General features: G+C 43.8%; 1 protein-coding gene across 8 annotated transcripts in view; it reads right to left on the bottom strand.

Annotated features, from left to right (window-relative positions):
• Positions 1 to 1,779: 1,779 nt before the first annotated feature.
• The window catches only part of PACSIN3 (protein kinase C and casein kinase substrate in neurons 3), a 37,655-nt gene continuing 24,966 nt past the window's right edge, over positions 1,780 to 14,468 (bottom strand). For 6 of the 8 annotated variants that reach the window (XM_066633688.1, XM_066633726.1, XM_066633715.1 and 3 more), the window contains exons 2-11: positions 12,334 to 12,434; positions 11,809 to 11,965; positions 9,190 to 9,425; positions 8,766 to 8,921; positions 8,089 to 8,264; positions 7,790 to 7,910; positions 5,661 to 5,794; positions 4,807 to 4,872; positions 4,196 to 4,356; positions 1,780 to 2,099 (exon numbers count right to left, since the gene is read on the bottom strand). In XM_066633688.1, coding sequence (XP_066489785.1) covers positions 1,984 to 2,099; positions 4,196 to 4,356; positions 4,807 to 4,872; positions 5,661 to 5,794; positions 7,790 to 7,910; positions 8,089 to 8,264; positions 8,766 to 8,921; positions 9,190 to 9,425; positions 11,809 to 11,965; positions 12,334 to 12,387 — 1,377 coding nt within the window. In that variant the 5' untranslated portion in view covers positions 12,388 to 12,434 and the 3' untranslated portion in view covers positions 1,780 to 1,983. The remainder of the gene's footprint in view (positions 2,100 to 4,195; positions 4,357 to 4,806; positions 4,873 to 5,660; positions 5,795 to 7,789; positions 7,911 to 8,088; positions 8,265 to 8,765; positions 8,922 to 9,189; positions 9,426 to 11,808; positions 11,966 to 12,333; positions 12,435 to 14,468) is intronic. The other 2 variants (XM_066633742.1, XM_066633735.1) reach the window with 2 other exon arrangements.

The following is a 14,468-nucleotide window of genomic DNA, read 5'->3' as shown; positions in this document are numbered from 1 at the left end:
ATGTAGCTCACTGTGAGAAGTCAGACAACTTCACGCTTTGTCTTAAGTCTACTGCAGAATGTTGCTTTTTGAACACTTTTTAAAAAATGGCTGGTCCCAGCAAAAAAAATTACATAACAGCATGTATTGTACATTGCGGTCAATATAGACTCTGGCTAGGGTCTTTTGTGTGCGTTAGTTCAACAGCCTCTGCTATACCCCCTTTTTCCTCCCTGACTGCACCACTCCTGTCAGCTGCTTTCAGTTACATAGGATTTGCCCAGTTTTTTTCTATGTGAAATCAGGATGCAGGTATGATTCCGCTATACCAAGAAAAAGCTCTCACCATAACTGCAGCATGGATCCTTGCTTGCAGGGCATCAACTTTCACTTTTCCCCAGCCCACATTTCTGTATTCCTACTCAGACATACAGTACTGTCATGTTCCTTTGTTATAGCACCAAGGTTAAAACAGTCCTAGCTCTTACACTCCAACATCTGCAATTTTTAAGGAAGTTTTAACTGGCATGATGTCCAAATTGACAAGCGATGGCTTGTGACCAGCCAGCCAACTTGAAACTGTCACAAACTATGGTTTAGTTTGCACTCCTCACACCAAGCCACAATCAAGCTTTCATAATAACCTTCATTTTTCTGAGCCATTGTGTGATAATGGTTAGGAGTATTGGAATGGTAACTGAATAAGGATCACCGAACCCTGAAGTTCTCTAGGTAGTGTTTTGGGGCCAGTCTCCATTCTTTAGCTCACTTCATAGGGTTGTGAGGACCTATAGGATGGGAAGGAGGAAGCTTTTATGTTCTTTGAAGGAAGGGTAGAATAAGAGTACAGGTTGAGTCTCATTATTCGCAAGGGTCCCTTCCAAAAACACAAGTGGATGGCAAAGAACTATGGCAAAGATTTGCACTATAGCAAATCAATTTAAAAAACAAAGTCTCTTTCCTCCTGTGATTTAAAAACAGCCTTGCTGACCTTTGTAATGCACACAGAGTCAATCAGTCTCTCTTCAGGAGCTTAGGCTTCACTAGGAGGCAGCAATCCCTCCCTTCACCAGGAGCCCCAGCAAGGGCAAAAGAATGGAGAAGGTGATGATTGCTGCCATTTAGCCTTCTTCCACTTGCTCAGGGGGAAGGGAGGAGTGAAGCCTGCAGAGAGAATGATTGATTGTCAGCCAGCTGCCCTCTCTGGCATTATTAAATGACTGTTTTCCTTTAATTTAAAAGACCCTTCTAATCAGCTTTGAGACAGAAAAATCTGTGGATACAGGTTATACCTGTAATCACTTGCATGACTGTCTCTCTGCAACAGTAAAAAGCAGTTTTTAAAACTGATTTTAAAGGGGTGCATTTTTCCCCTTCTCCAGGGATCAGCACATTCCTTCTCATTTGCAGTGGCCATTCCTGTTGAGTCAAATCAGTGTACAAGGCTGAACCTGTATACTAAACAATTCCTTTAGCATAGAAGCAAGATTATACTGAAAACTGTAAAAAAAAAAAATCCATCCTGGAGAGAGAGGCTTGGCCAATACATTCTTGCTGAGTATGGTGAAATATTTGACCTTGGTCTAGGAATAAATTACAGGAGAATTGTGGTTTCTAATGGTCCCTCAATGCTTCTAATGGTCCCTCAACGCTTGCTTTTAGGGTAATGGATAGAACAAAGAAAATCTATTTTTCCAGCTGGCAGACTGAAAATTTATTGTAATTTCTGCAAAGAAAAATAACCTGAATAGTTTTCTATTTAGGACCCCAGTTCCATTTTCAACAATCAAGAGATTCAGCAAATTTTATACATCTTTATTAGAAAAAGAAGCCACCATATTTCTAGAACTTTAAAATGAAGTATTGGTTATAAGAGTGTCCTCAAAAGGTCCAGACTGCTGCACATCGTTTCAATGCAAGTTTGGAGCCCATGATTTGATAATCTCCGGAGAAACTGCACACAAGATGCACACCTTAAGTGGGGGGGGGGGGGGGGATAAGCAATCACAAAATGACCTTCTCAACATAGTTAGCAGGATACAGTCCAACCTGACCGGTATGAAGCCGGCCTTTGCACCAACCCTGTTCATCCTCTTCACTGATCTTCATGAGCTCTTCACCTGGGGAAGAAAAAGAAATTGGAAAAAGTAAAGGACTTGTCAACACAGTCTTGGCAGTGGACCAGGCACTCACTATGATGAAGCAAGCCTGGCTTCTCACTCACTCTTCCACTGGTGCCAATACATACACAGGAAAGAACAGCAAAGGTGGTGATACTAAGCATGATTATAGACATCAAGGGGTCTTTTTTCAAGGGAGTCTAGAACTAGTGTTAGCCTCCATTCCCCATAAAGCCATTTTATAGTGGCTTATTGAAAAGTAGCTGTTTTACAAAGCAGCATAAAAAAGTTCCAGAGATAGCATTGCCCTCTCCACTCTCCTGCAACATTCTCAATTGACTTGCGTAGCAGAGTCAAATGTACTGTTTGCAGAGTCAAATGTACTGTTTGCTACAAGCCATGCAGAACTCTCTCTCTCTCTCTCTCTCTCTCTCTCTCTCTCTCTCACACACACACACACACACACACACACACATTAATGAAGTTACAGACCACTTTGAACAGGTATAACCATCCTGATCTGTGCAGAAAATGCATTTATACTCAAGGGAAATGTAAACTATTTTTAGATTCCCAGTAACAGAGAAAACTTGCCTCTCTGTTGATTGTCACTACTATGCAATTGCATTAATATGGATACATATTATAGTCACATTTACATGGGAAAGATGAACTGAGTTTCAAAAACAAAGGGGGCGGAGTGATCCAGTTCCCATAAACCCTTGGGCATAACTGAAATTTGCAGACCAGTCAGATAGATGAATTAATTATCCACTGGTAGGAGACCAGTCCATCCGCTTAGTAAGCATTATATGTATTAGCTCTGAAACAAACCAGGAATATAAGCTGATCAGTGCCTTTCCCCCTTCTATCTTTTTAGGATGGTAAGGGGTAGGGCGAATACACAGAAGAACATGATGGTGTCCAAGAGGTTCTTGAATTCTGGCACCCTTTTAGGCAGAAGTTAAAGTGCGCAAGTGGTTTAGTTCTATTTCTTGCACCATCACCTTTTAACCTTCAAGCTATAGTATAGAGATCCCAGTGTACTCCTGTCTGAATGTCAGCAGGGGCACACCAAGCCAAAACAAATGCTACAGCGTTTAATAGTGACAATTCAGCAGCTCAAACAGCTTCATGCAATTCCAGCACTGGGTTTGAAAGGTTTTAGTACCTGCAAGAAAAAAAGTCACATTTCTGCAAAGACAAAAGAAATTTTTAGAAAGATGAGTGAAGACTCACTACCAAGATCCAGATGGCTCCGATATATATGCACTTAGCAGTAACAATAGATTGAGTCTAATCAGTTCCTATCTTTGAATGAACTCAGATCCCCAATAACCACAAGGCAGTCATTTAAATTTACATGTGGGCAAGGCAATCTGTAGCTATTCACCACACAGTAAACCTGGCATCACCCCCAGTCACCCAGAAATTCAAGAGAGCAGGATCGTGCAATTGCCACCTTTCCATTTGGTTAGGCACACTGCAGCATATTTAAGGGTTTTCCCAGTGCTTACTAGCCACTCAGCTCCACCATTTGCCTCCTCCCAATGAAAACACCCTCTTCTCAACCTCATTTTATGACAGCAAGCTTGGAGTTTATTTCTTGAAATTCGGCTCCCAGTACTATGAGCATAGGCACATCACTCCCAGAACACTGAAACACAGGCCAGTCTATAGAATGAAAGCCATCTTGCATCAAAAATAAAAGGAGGCACAGTGGAAGGGTCCAGTGCTTGACCCAACCACTGGACCAACTATTGGAAACTTCAGAAACAGCAACTTAAAGGGACTGCCACCTTCCTTCACAAATTCTCCTTGTAGCAGATTTGTCTAAAACCTATCGCAAGTCGCATCCTTGCCTCTTCCTTTCAAAGAGCCTTACAGTGACATCTCAGTGCTCCATTAAGTTACCTGTCCCCAACCCCTTTGTACTGACTGCCAATTCCCTTTCCAAATGGCTCCATGAGCACAGTCCCCCCCCCCCCCCAGAAATGTCTGGTGAGAAGAGTCCACAGGCCATCCAGATCTTAGTGGAAACACTCCATCCATCAGCCCAGAGTGGCAGGCAAGTTAGAAGGTTAGTGCATTTGTACCTGCTTTAAAGCTCAGCTCATCAGCCTCTTGTCCTATGTAATCGTACAGTGCTCGCACCCGCACGCCTGGTACCTTTATGTCCTCCTCATGCCCATTGACGTCCAGGCACTTCTTGGGAGTGTCCTCATCTGACCATTCTGAGATTTCTTCTTTTCCTCCACTAAACAAGAAATTTTGGGGGGATGGGAGGAGGGAAGATTTTTAAAATGGGAAAGAAAACACTAAAAAGTTCACACAGACACACCCCCCCAACTCATGTAGTTTTCTAGAATTAGGAGAAAGAAGCAGGTCGAGGGGGAAGGTAAGTCAAAGATGTCCCACTGAAGTCACCGCCTTGCTTGAAAAGACCAGAATAATTGGCAAGCCTTCCGCCTACAATATCTTTTAGGTAACCTTTTTGATTATCTCAAGAATTAGTAATCACAGAGCCTCAAGTGGCTCCAAACTAGAGTGGAGCAGGAAGAAAAGAGGTGGTGCTATTTGTTTCAGGAAAGGAAGAAAGTGAGCATGCTTCAGTGCTTATCTCTTTGGCTAAAAGGAATTAAGAAGCTACAGCAAAAGGAAAAAGCAGAGAAACCAGTACCCTAAGAAGTCTTAATTGCATACTAACTTCATACAGGCTGAGGCCCTCAGGGTGTCATAGTAGTGGCTGTTTTGCTCCTCTTGGTATGAAAACCTGTGGATTGGCAAATAAGCCCTTTAAACCAGGGAAGGCAGACAACACAAAAGCAGTGCCAGGCTCCCCTGTTTCTACTGCCATTCCTGGCAGCCTCTATATTGTGATGTGTTAAGATGGCAGGAGGACAAGAGGTCATGAATTCCTATACCCTTTTCCATCCTGCCAATTTGTGCCAACAACTGCTTGATTAGTATAATTAGCAAGGCATCTCAGTCAGGGTTCTAGACATAAAATAACCAACTATGAAGTCCGGAATGTCTGCCTCTACCAGTGCAAGACTATATGGCCATCATCAGAGTCCTTCACCCAAACAATTTCTGTGTAGCCATGTTTCTGACTGAGAATCCAGACCTGCTGGCACTGCAGTTGGAGGAATTTCTTCTTTCCCCAATATTATTACCACCAATTGGGGGGGGGGGAATATCCTGCCAGTATCCTCACACCGAGGACCACACTCTGTTGTGATGGAACAAATTGAAGTAGAGCCATTATAAAGAACCAGAAGAGATGCCAGCCCTAGTTCTGGTTCTTCCAACTGGCCTCAACAAGAGACCCAAATGCCAGGTGGTCATTAGGTCCTATTTCTTTAGGATCTGAAATTTCATCTCAAAATCTGCAAGGTCTAGGCTTGGAGAATGAGAGTTCTCATTAAGGAGGGCATAAAGGAAATTTGGAGTGCAAAACGTTTTCTAGCACTCCACCCCATTTCTGAGGAGTTAGTCATCATGTCGGTAACACTGCCACTCTGCATTTCAGAGCTAGTTGCAACCAGCTGCAATCCTTACCTTTGCTTGGTCTGTGGAGGGGTCTGTTTGACACCATCTCCAGCAGGTATGATGCTGGTCAAAGTTACATCTTCTCCACTTTTTCCACTTTTCTCCTTCCTACTGATTGGCCGCTGTGTTTCTAGGGACCATTCCTGAAGGGAAAAGAGCATCAATCCCCAACTCTAAAAAACTTTTAGAAGATTAACTGAATGCTTTTCCCCAACTAAACACACGACAACCAAGGCGACAAAATTTTAACAAAGATACAGTATATCTTTAAATATCACTCAGAGTGAGACTTGGTCATGTCAGCATTCACATACATTAGAATCAGGTTGCTGCTAAATGCCTATTAAAATTGGGGAGAGCATTTAAAGAATCAGAGTTGGAATGGACCTACAAGATCAAGTCCAGCACCCCTGCCAATGTGGGCAAACCACAGCTACAACCATCAGATAAAGGGCTACCCACCTTCTGCTTAAAAGATCAACCATGGAAGGTGTACCACCTCCTGAGGCAGACTCTTCCACTGCCAAGTAGTTCATACTGACAGGAAGTTCTTCCTAACATTTAACCAAAATCTCCTTTGTAATTTAAACCTGTTTGTCCTGGTCCTGCACTCCGCAGCCACTAAGAATAAATCTGCTTCATCTTTCACAATCACAAGACAGCCCCTCAAGTATTTACAGATCCTTGTGTCACCTCTAACTCATCTCTTCTCCAAACATGCCCAACTCTTCCAATCTAACTTTGCAGAAGATGATTTTCCACATCCTCAACATCCTAGTCACCCTCCTCTGGACCTGCTCTAGTTTTTCAATATCCTACTTCAACTGCAGCACCCAGAACCAAACTTCTAAGCAAGTCCTGAGTCTGTCTAAGCAAAATACAGCTATACCATTACTTCTCATGATCTTGACACTATACTTCTATTGATGCAGCCTAGAATCACATTCACCTTATTGCTTAGTTTGTCATTTACTAAAAACACCCAAATCTTTTTCACACACACTACTGCCCCAATCTACACATATTTTTTCCTACCCAAATGCAGAACGTTACATTTATCCCTCCTGAAGTCCTTTTTTGAGGGGCATCTGCCCAGCTTTCCATCTTGTCAAGGTAGCCTGGGATCCTGTTCCTGTCCTCAAGGGTATTAGCTACTCCTTCCAGTTTGATAACATCTGCAAATTTGATGAGCATGCCCTTTTATTTCTCATCCAAGTAGTTTATAAAGTTGCTTAACAAGAATGGGCCCAAGACGTAGCCCTGAGGCACCCCACACGTCACTGCTCTCCATGTTGTCAAAGAGCCATTGACAAGCACTCAAAGTATGGTCCATTAGCCGGCCGTGGATCCAACTGACAGGAGCAGGAGCATGTAGCAACCTTCATACTTGAGCACAAGTGGAAGGGGAATACCAAATCCTTTTCCACCTATGTTTGCCCATTATCTGAAGCCTCCCCTCCCTATTTTTCTCTGTGGGGCTCCAAGACTAGGTTAGCCCCAAAAGAAACTAGAGAGAATTATGAGCAAGGAAAAAAAGCACCCTCAAACTTCAACATGTCCCCTTTCCGTGCAACCCTAATATGTACAATCCACCCAATCCAAGTAAGAATTTAGCACAATACAAATTAGATGATTTGTAGGAGTAAATTAGATGTGTCATCACCACATCTAATTTACTCCTCAAAAGATGTGGGAGTGTATGCCAGTGGTGGGGGAAGGAGAAGGACAAGTGGATTCACTGAACTAGGCAGCTTAGTGTCATGTGTGAGTTCTCAGACACACACGTACACACACAGAGTCCATGAGACACCCTCCAATTCCACCTGCTGTGGTCCCTGCCCTGCTATACAATCCATGCCTCTTGAGCTCCTTGCAGAAGGACAGGAGACTGTACAGTCAGCTGGAATTCCTGAATCCTTGCCCCATCTTTCTTTGTACAAGGGCTAAGAGCACCTCTCTCATCATATCCTCTCACTGGCAAAAAAACAGACTCCAATTGGCAGCCAGGCAAGATTATATACTATCATGCTCCACGTGATAAGTTTCCTTTTAAACACTTTTCCATGGAAAGGTGATAGTATGCATCAAGGGGATGGTAAAAGACTATGTTTAACATACACTAGAAGGGAATACAGTACCTCAAATTGAGGCCAGTTCATAGCCATGCCTGGCCCATGGGTATTGCGCCACCATTTCAGATCCTCTTGGTCATCTGCAGCCATTATTCCCTGATACAGATCCCGGTAAAGTGCATGGAAGCTGCAGTCCAGAAAACAAATCAGCACCAGAAATTCTACTAAACAGCTATGTCAGCATGTAGGATAGGAAGCTGCAAGAGCAGCTTTCTGTAACACAGAGTGTTCCAAGGAAAAATAGTTCTTATACCACAGCAGGTTATAAAGGACACACAACAGTCCTTTCTCTTACATGCACATACCTGTCATTGGTAGACAGATTGAGGTGGTTGTGCAGATCCAAGAATATCTCTTTCAAGAAACACAGGCGTTTGCATTCTGCCTCTTGGCAGCCCTCAAAGACCTGCTCCATGTCCTCCATATAACGAGGGTTGTAGCGGTTGAGCTCCTCCAACATCTTCTCATACTGATCCTTGCACTGCAGGTAACCAAACATACATATTTGTGAGCAATTCACTCCTCATTGGTGTAAGAGAATCCTAAGCCTCCCAACAAGTCCTAACCAGTGTAGAGTTCTAGCCATTGGGGGCCGTCTTAGCAAGGACCAAGACTGGACCCTTGTTCAGCAAATATCTTTTTACTAGTTGATCTGTTAGGTTCACTACTGCCCAATATAACACAATTTCCTATACTTTTTGTCGTAGGATGGGTTTAGCCACTCTTCATAACAGGACCTCCATCTCTTTTGTTTCTGATCCCTAGAGTTTTCCCATCTGATTAGAATGTGATAAACAATACACTCTAGGACAAGAGTCCAGTAGTTTGAAGGTCTGCCCCCCACGGCATTGAGTTCCATCTCAGAGTTCAGCCAGCAACAGAGTCCAACACCATTTTGGGCTGCCTCCCCAGCACTGTTTTAGATACTTCCTTGGCCTGAGAAACTCTCTACAGCCCGAGCATCACCTCCAACATTACCCACCTTCTCAGCTTCTTGCGCACATTTCTCCACACGCTCCTGCAGTTTACGCATCTGCTCCTGCGATACGGTAGAATCTGCTTTGGCGTGATTCTCTCGTGTCTGTGCCGTCTTCTCCTCTTTCCGAGCAGCGTGATAATTCTTTTTTGAAGTTTCCACCTAACAGACATCCCATTAAATACAATATCAGACAGCTCAGGAAAGAGTAGTCATTACATTGAGAGCCATTCCTATGCCACTTAATGTTGAATAAAAACCACTTTCTAACTTAGCCATCAGTCTGCACTGCCCACAAAAGAAACTTTCTATACTGCATATACAAAATATAGTATAATATTTTTAGATCAACTATTCCCAGAATATTGTATAGTCTCTCATATGTTGTGTTCCCCCCCCCCCATCAATTCTGGTCACACTTTTCACTCACATCCTTCAGTTTTTTCACCCAGGGCTTCTGGGCCTTGCGGAATCCATCCTCTACTTCCTTTGTCTCCTTGAAACCACCAATCATCTGCTTGTGATAGGCTTCTTTCTGCCAGGTCTTAATCTTGTCTGAGTCTTCACCAGCCAGGCGGTTCCGTACTTCTAGGTGGATCTCACTAAGTTTGTCTGCAGCATTCATGAATGCATGCCATGCCTTTTCTAGTGTGCCATATTGCGGGCCTAAAGGAACCAATGAGAGGGGATGTAGCAGTATACTGATGCCATATACAAGGAACCAGTTTCAAAGACCAGCCTTCATCTGACACCAAGTTTTAAAAGGTTCTCTGGATAGCAGAATATAGACAACTACTGTGCTGGTCAAATTGCTAATGATAACAGGAATACAAGTCACTGCCTGTCTTCAGATGGTTTGCAGAGCTCCACCTAGCGCTGCATTTGTTTTGCAGCTAGAAAATAGCCAGAAGAGAAGTTGCTAATATGCTAAAAACGCTATGCATTAAAGCAGGGGTGTCCAAACTTTTTGGCAAGAGGACCACATCATCTTTCTGACACTGTGTTGGGAGCCAAGAAAGAGAATTAATTTACATTTAAAATTTGAATAAATGTACATAAATGAATATATTAGAGATGAAACGTATATGAATGAATGAAGGTCTTGCAATAGCTCGGCCTATAAAAGACCTTGCGCAAAGCAAGGCTGGCCTTTCCTTTGCTGCTGCTTCACAGACGTGAAAAAGCAAGCAGCAGAGGGAGCCCTCGACCCACAGCTCGTGCAAGAGCTCAAACAGTCACAGCACTTGCACTGAGAGTAGTCATGTTGGGCCAACGTGGGCTCCAGAAAGTCTCTGGAGGGCCAGAGGCTCATTGGAGACGGGGGCTCCCCACAGGCCACAAATGGCCACTGGGCCAGGGTTTCGGCACCCCTGCATTAAAGAATGAAGGATAGTGGTGTCAAAAGTACTTCAGGGTGTTTTCGTGGTGACATTTAATCATTGCCTTATGTCCAAATTCAAAAACACCTCCTCCACCACCTCCCCTATTTGCCATTCAAGATGGTTGCGCCCAGTTTCTTTGCAACAGTTCAATAGGATAACACCGTTCATGGAGGTGGCCGTGTTTTCTAGCTCAATGTCCACAAAAGAAATTGCTCGCATGGCAAGCATGCTAGCAGGTGAAAAACAAACACGACCCTAGCATGCTGGAAAGAGAAAAAAAAACATAGCTCTCTAGCGCTGGAAGCTGAAAAAACAAAAACAGCCTGGATAACTGCAGCTAGCATACATCAAACTCTTGCGAGTTCTAAAGATGGTGGATCAAACAAACTTTTGTGGTACAGGGACTCAAGAAAAACTTATCCCAGCTAAGGGGTGCTAATCTAACCTTATTTAACTGGCAGTTATCAGTCCTACAGCCTGCTCTCCTCATTACATGGTATAAGGAGAAGTTTAACAGTGCAATCATTCATGAGCTAGTGTTTCAAAGCCTTTAGGTTCTCATAAGAAGTGGCATCTTTCCATTAGAATTCACCCCACAGAACTGAAATCCTTTCAACAAAAGTCACCTGTAGGTATAATTGAGAAAATTAAATGCCTACTGCTGGAAGGTGGTACAGGTTGTGTTAGTTCAGTTCAGTAAGACCTTTATTGGCATAAAAGGTTGTGTTACATTATCCACTGGAGGTTCCATCCTGGAACCCCTAGTGCAGGGGTACCCAAATCCCGGCCTGGGGGCCATTTGCGTCCCTCAGGGACTCCCAATCTGGCCCGCAGGTTGCTCCCCAGTCTCCAATGAGCCTCTGGCCCTCCAGATACTTGCTGGAGCTCATGCCGGCCAAATGCAACTGCTCTCAGCACGCAGGTGACTGTTTGCCTCTTGCATGAGCTGTGGGCTCCCTCCACTGCTTGCTGTTTCACGTCTGTAATGCAGCAGCGGCAGTGAAGGAAAGACCAGCCTTGCTTTGTGCAAGGCATTGAGCTATTGCAAAACCTTCATTCACTCAGATAAGTTCCTTCTCTAATATATTCATGTATGTAAATTTATTCAAATTTGAAATGTAAATTCTTTTTTCCCCCACCCCCAACACAGTGTCAACACAGTGTCAGATGATGTGGCCCTCTTGCCAAAAATTTGGATGTCCCTGCCCTAGTGGATTAAAAATAAATAAATAAAAATCAGTGGATACCAATGGGAAAATAGCTTTAAAGACCCATTTCCACATTCCTTGCGCCTCCATCGTTGCCCCAGAATGCATTGGTAGAGGTGCTATACTGCATTCAGGCACTAGATAGGGTGAATAAAGGACTTCAATGGAATTATAATTATTAACAGCATGAAGGTAGGCAATTGAATTTTGGTGCTTTTTTTCCTTGTTACAAGGCATTTAAAGGCAGACCATGGTATCAGTGGTTAGTCAAATCAGTGGATTCCAATCAGTTGGTACCAAAGTCCCACGGTTCCCTAAACTAGTTGAAAGGGCAAGGATGTGCTCAGAAGAGTTCTGCACACTATAAAGACAGAAGCTTCCTTTATGAAGGGCTTTTGAAATCCTCCTCCCCTAAAGAGGGTTAAAGTCCCATCCTGAGCAATATGTCTTTTGCCTTACCCTTCTCCACAGCAGTCCTCCATTTACGAGACCAGTCTGTTAACTGCTGAGCATAGCTCTTTTCAATTTTGGCTCTCTCCTGGAAGCAGGAAACGAGATCATTGCACAGCCGGCTTCCATCATCCACCCGCTTCACTGTTCGCTTGTAGTTGGCAGGCTGAAATTATACAACACCGTCAGTCGCCCTTGCACTCATCCCAGATTTACCTAGTGAATCATAGGCAAGGCATGATGTTCCCACATGGAACAGGTGAGTCTTTCTGAAGGTTTCAGAACTGCAGCATCAGTAACATCCAAGATGCCACCCAAATTCTCTGCAGTCAGGGAAGGAGGGTACTGGGCTGTGGTCACACATTCCAGACTTTATTTTCCCCCATTCATTCCTAAGGATAGTTGAGCCATATAAATATCTGATATCAGCTTGCCCTCTCCCTCAGGAGGTACTGAAATAATGAAGGATGGTTCATGTTTCTCAGCAGATCCTCTCTCACATTAAAGGAAGGAGTATGCTATCGTTCCTCTTACCTCCCAGAAACTGCCACTGGGTGCTTCCCCACCAGCATCATCCTCCGATGACATCACTCTGGTTTCCTTGCAGCAGAGAATTTTTGCAGATTTTGGTGCAGCTGTGGGGAAAAAAATGTACATGTAGCAGGACATGACAATTCAGCCAAGACAATGAAAATAGGGAGCCCTCCATTTCAGATAAGCCAGTCCTAATTTAGCAATACTAACAATCAAGAGGAACACCAGAGTTAGCTGGTGGGTGTTCTGATTCTTTGGGGAGATGCTTCACTTCCCAAACATTTTGGAAAGGTATCAAGCACAGGCCAAACCTCAAGAAAACCCAAGCTATGCTGAGTGCACAGATGCTCGCTTGCTTGTTCCAAATATGCACAAAATTGGCAGCTAAAATGCACATCTAGGCACAACCAGGAGCACTAAAACACTTTCTATCTCTGGACACCCACAGGTGAAAACACAAAAGCCTGCTATGTGCCTGTCAACACAAGGATGTCTTCTTTTCAGTTACATTACATTGTATATTTACATGTTTTTAAGAGACTGAACATGTAATTCCAATGCCCCTCAACATCTAAATAAGGGCTGAATGACTGTCACTAGCCTGTGGAGAACACCTCATCTACAAAACACTCATGCTATCAGTCACTTGCTTCTGCAGACTCTGCCTTCTTTCAGTGGTACTGCCAAAGATTAGAACCAAATGACATACAGTTCTTTTTCGTTTTTGAAGTCCTCTGGACAGATCATACATGAAGTGGAGCATGCCCCTTTTAACACCACTAAATTCTTGTGCCAAAGGAGAATTCTCACTTATCAACATGAAACCAGGATGATAAAAAGAGTTGTGCTTTTTTGGGATAGTCACCCAAGGGCCACAAGGAAAACATGCTAAAGTTCACGACAATCTCCTTGCCTGTTTGCCAGGTTGAAAGGGAACTATGACCAAGGCAGTGGGGATCTGCACGGCTACAATAAAATGCGAGAATGCATAATCTGGCAATCCCCAAGATTACATTTTCTAACTCCAGAGGGCACATTTCTAATCCTCAGCAGAGAAACAGACTCAATTTCTAAGATAACCATTCATTAAAAAAAACTGAAGGGGGTTTGGGCTCCCTTACTGGAATCAGGTGCAGCCCCTATGGCCCACACCTACCATGTTTTGCAGATTCCCACCTATCCAGTAACAAAGAAGTTCTTCCCAGAAGAAAAAACCTACTAAGTAGTTCTACTAGAATGACACAAGCTCTTTTTACAGTACAACCATATTGAGACTACAACCCTTGGGGTTAAGAAGCACATCTTTTTCAAACCTCTAACCCAGGGGTCTCTAAACTTTTTGGCTGAAAGGCCACATCAGATATCTGGCACAGTGTTGAGGGCTGGGGGAAAAAATTAAATATTAAATAAATATATTAGAGATGGAACTTAGATGAATGAATGGATGGGCTCAAATGTCCAGGATTTCTCCAAGCACCAACACAGCCCAAGAAATAAAACACACACTTAAATGGACCCCCATTTCCCCATCTCACAAACACAACTCTGGTTATGTTTGGTCACGTGGGCCAGAGGCTCTCAGGGGGCCAGAGGCTGGCCGCTGGCCGGATAGAGGCTCTCCGCGGGCCGTATCCGGCCCCCGGGCCAGGGTTTGGAGACCCCTGCTCTAACCATAGGTACACATTGCCAGCAGGATGGATGTACTCCAACACATGTCAGCTTCTCACTCTAGCTGCCTTAACACCCCCACCCCAGCATTTATTTAATTTAGACTTGTGCTAATCTAGTCACAGGTTGCCTCACAGCAAATGCAAAACAACTGAGATGAGGTCAGACACACTTCTACGATTTAAACACTAGGTACTGTATACAGCGAGTCATGTGTACTGCAGCGAGTCATGGACTCTTCACTCACAACAGGAGAGGAAACTGAATGCTTTCCACATGCGCTGCCTCCAACGTATTCTCGGCATCACCTGGCAGGACAAAGTTCCAAACAACACAGTCCTGGAACGTGCTGGAATCCCTAGCATGTATGCACTACTGAAACAGAGACGCCTGCGTTGGCTCGGTCATGTCATGAGAATGGATGATGGCCAGATCCCAAAGGATCTCCTCTATGGAGAACTAGTGCA

The sequence above is a fragment of the Tiliqua scincoides genome, chromosome 1, assembly GCF_035046505.1.
Source record: "Tiliqua scincoides isolate rTilSci1 chromosome 1, rTilSci1.hap2, whole genome shotgun sequence".
NCBI lineage: Eukaryota > Metazoa > Chordata > Lepidosauria > Squamata > Scincidae > Tiliqua > Tiliqua scincoides.
This window is presented reverse-complemented; position numbering and strand designations above follow the sequence as displayed.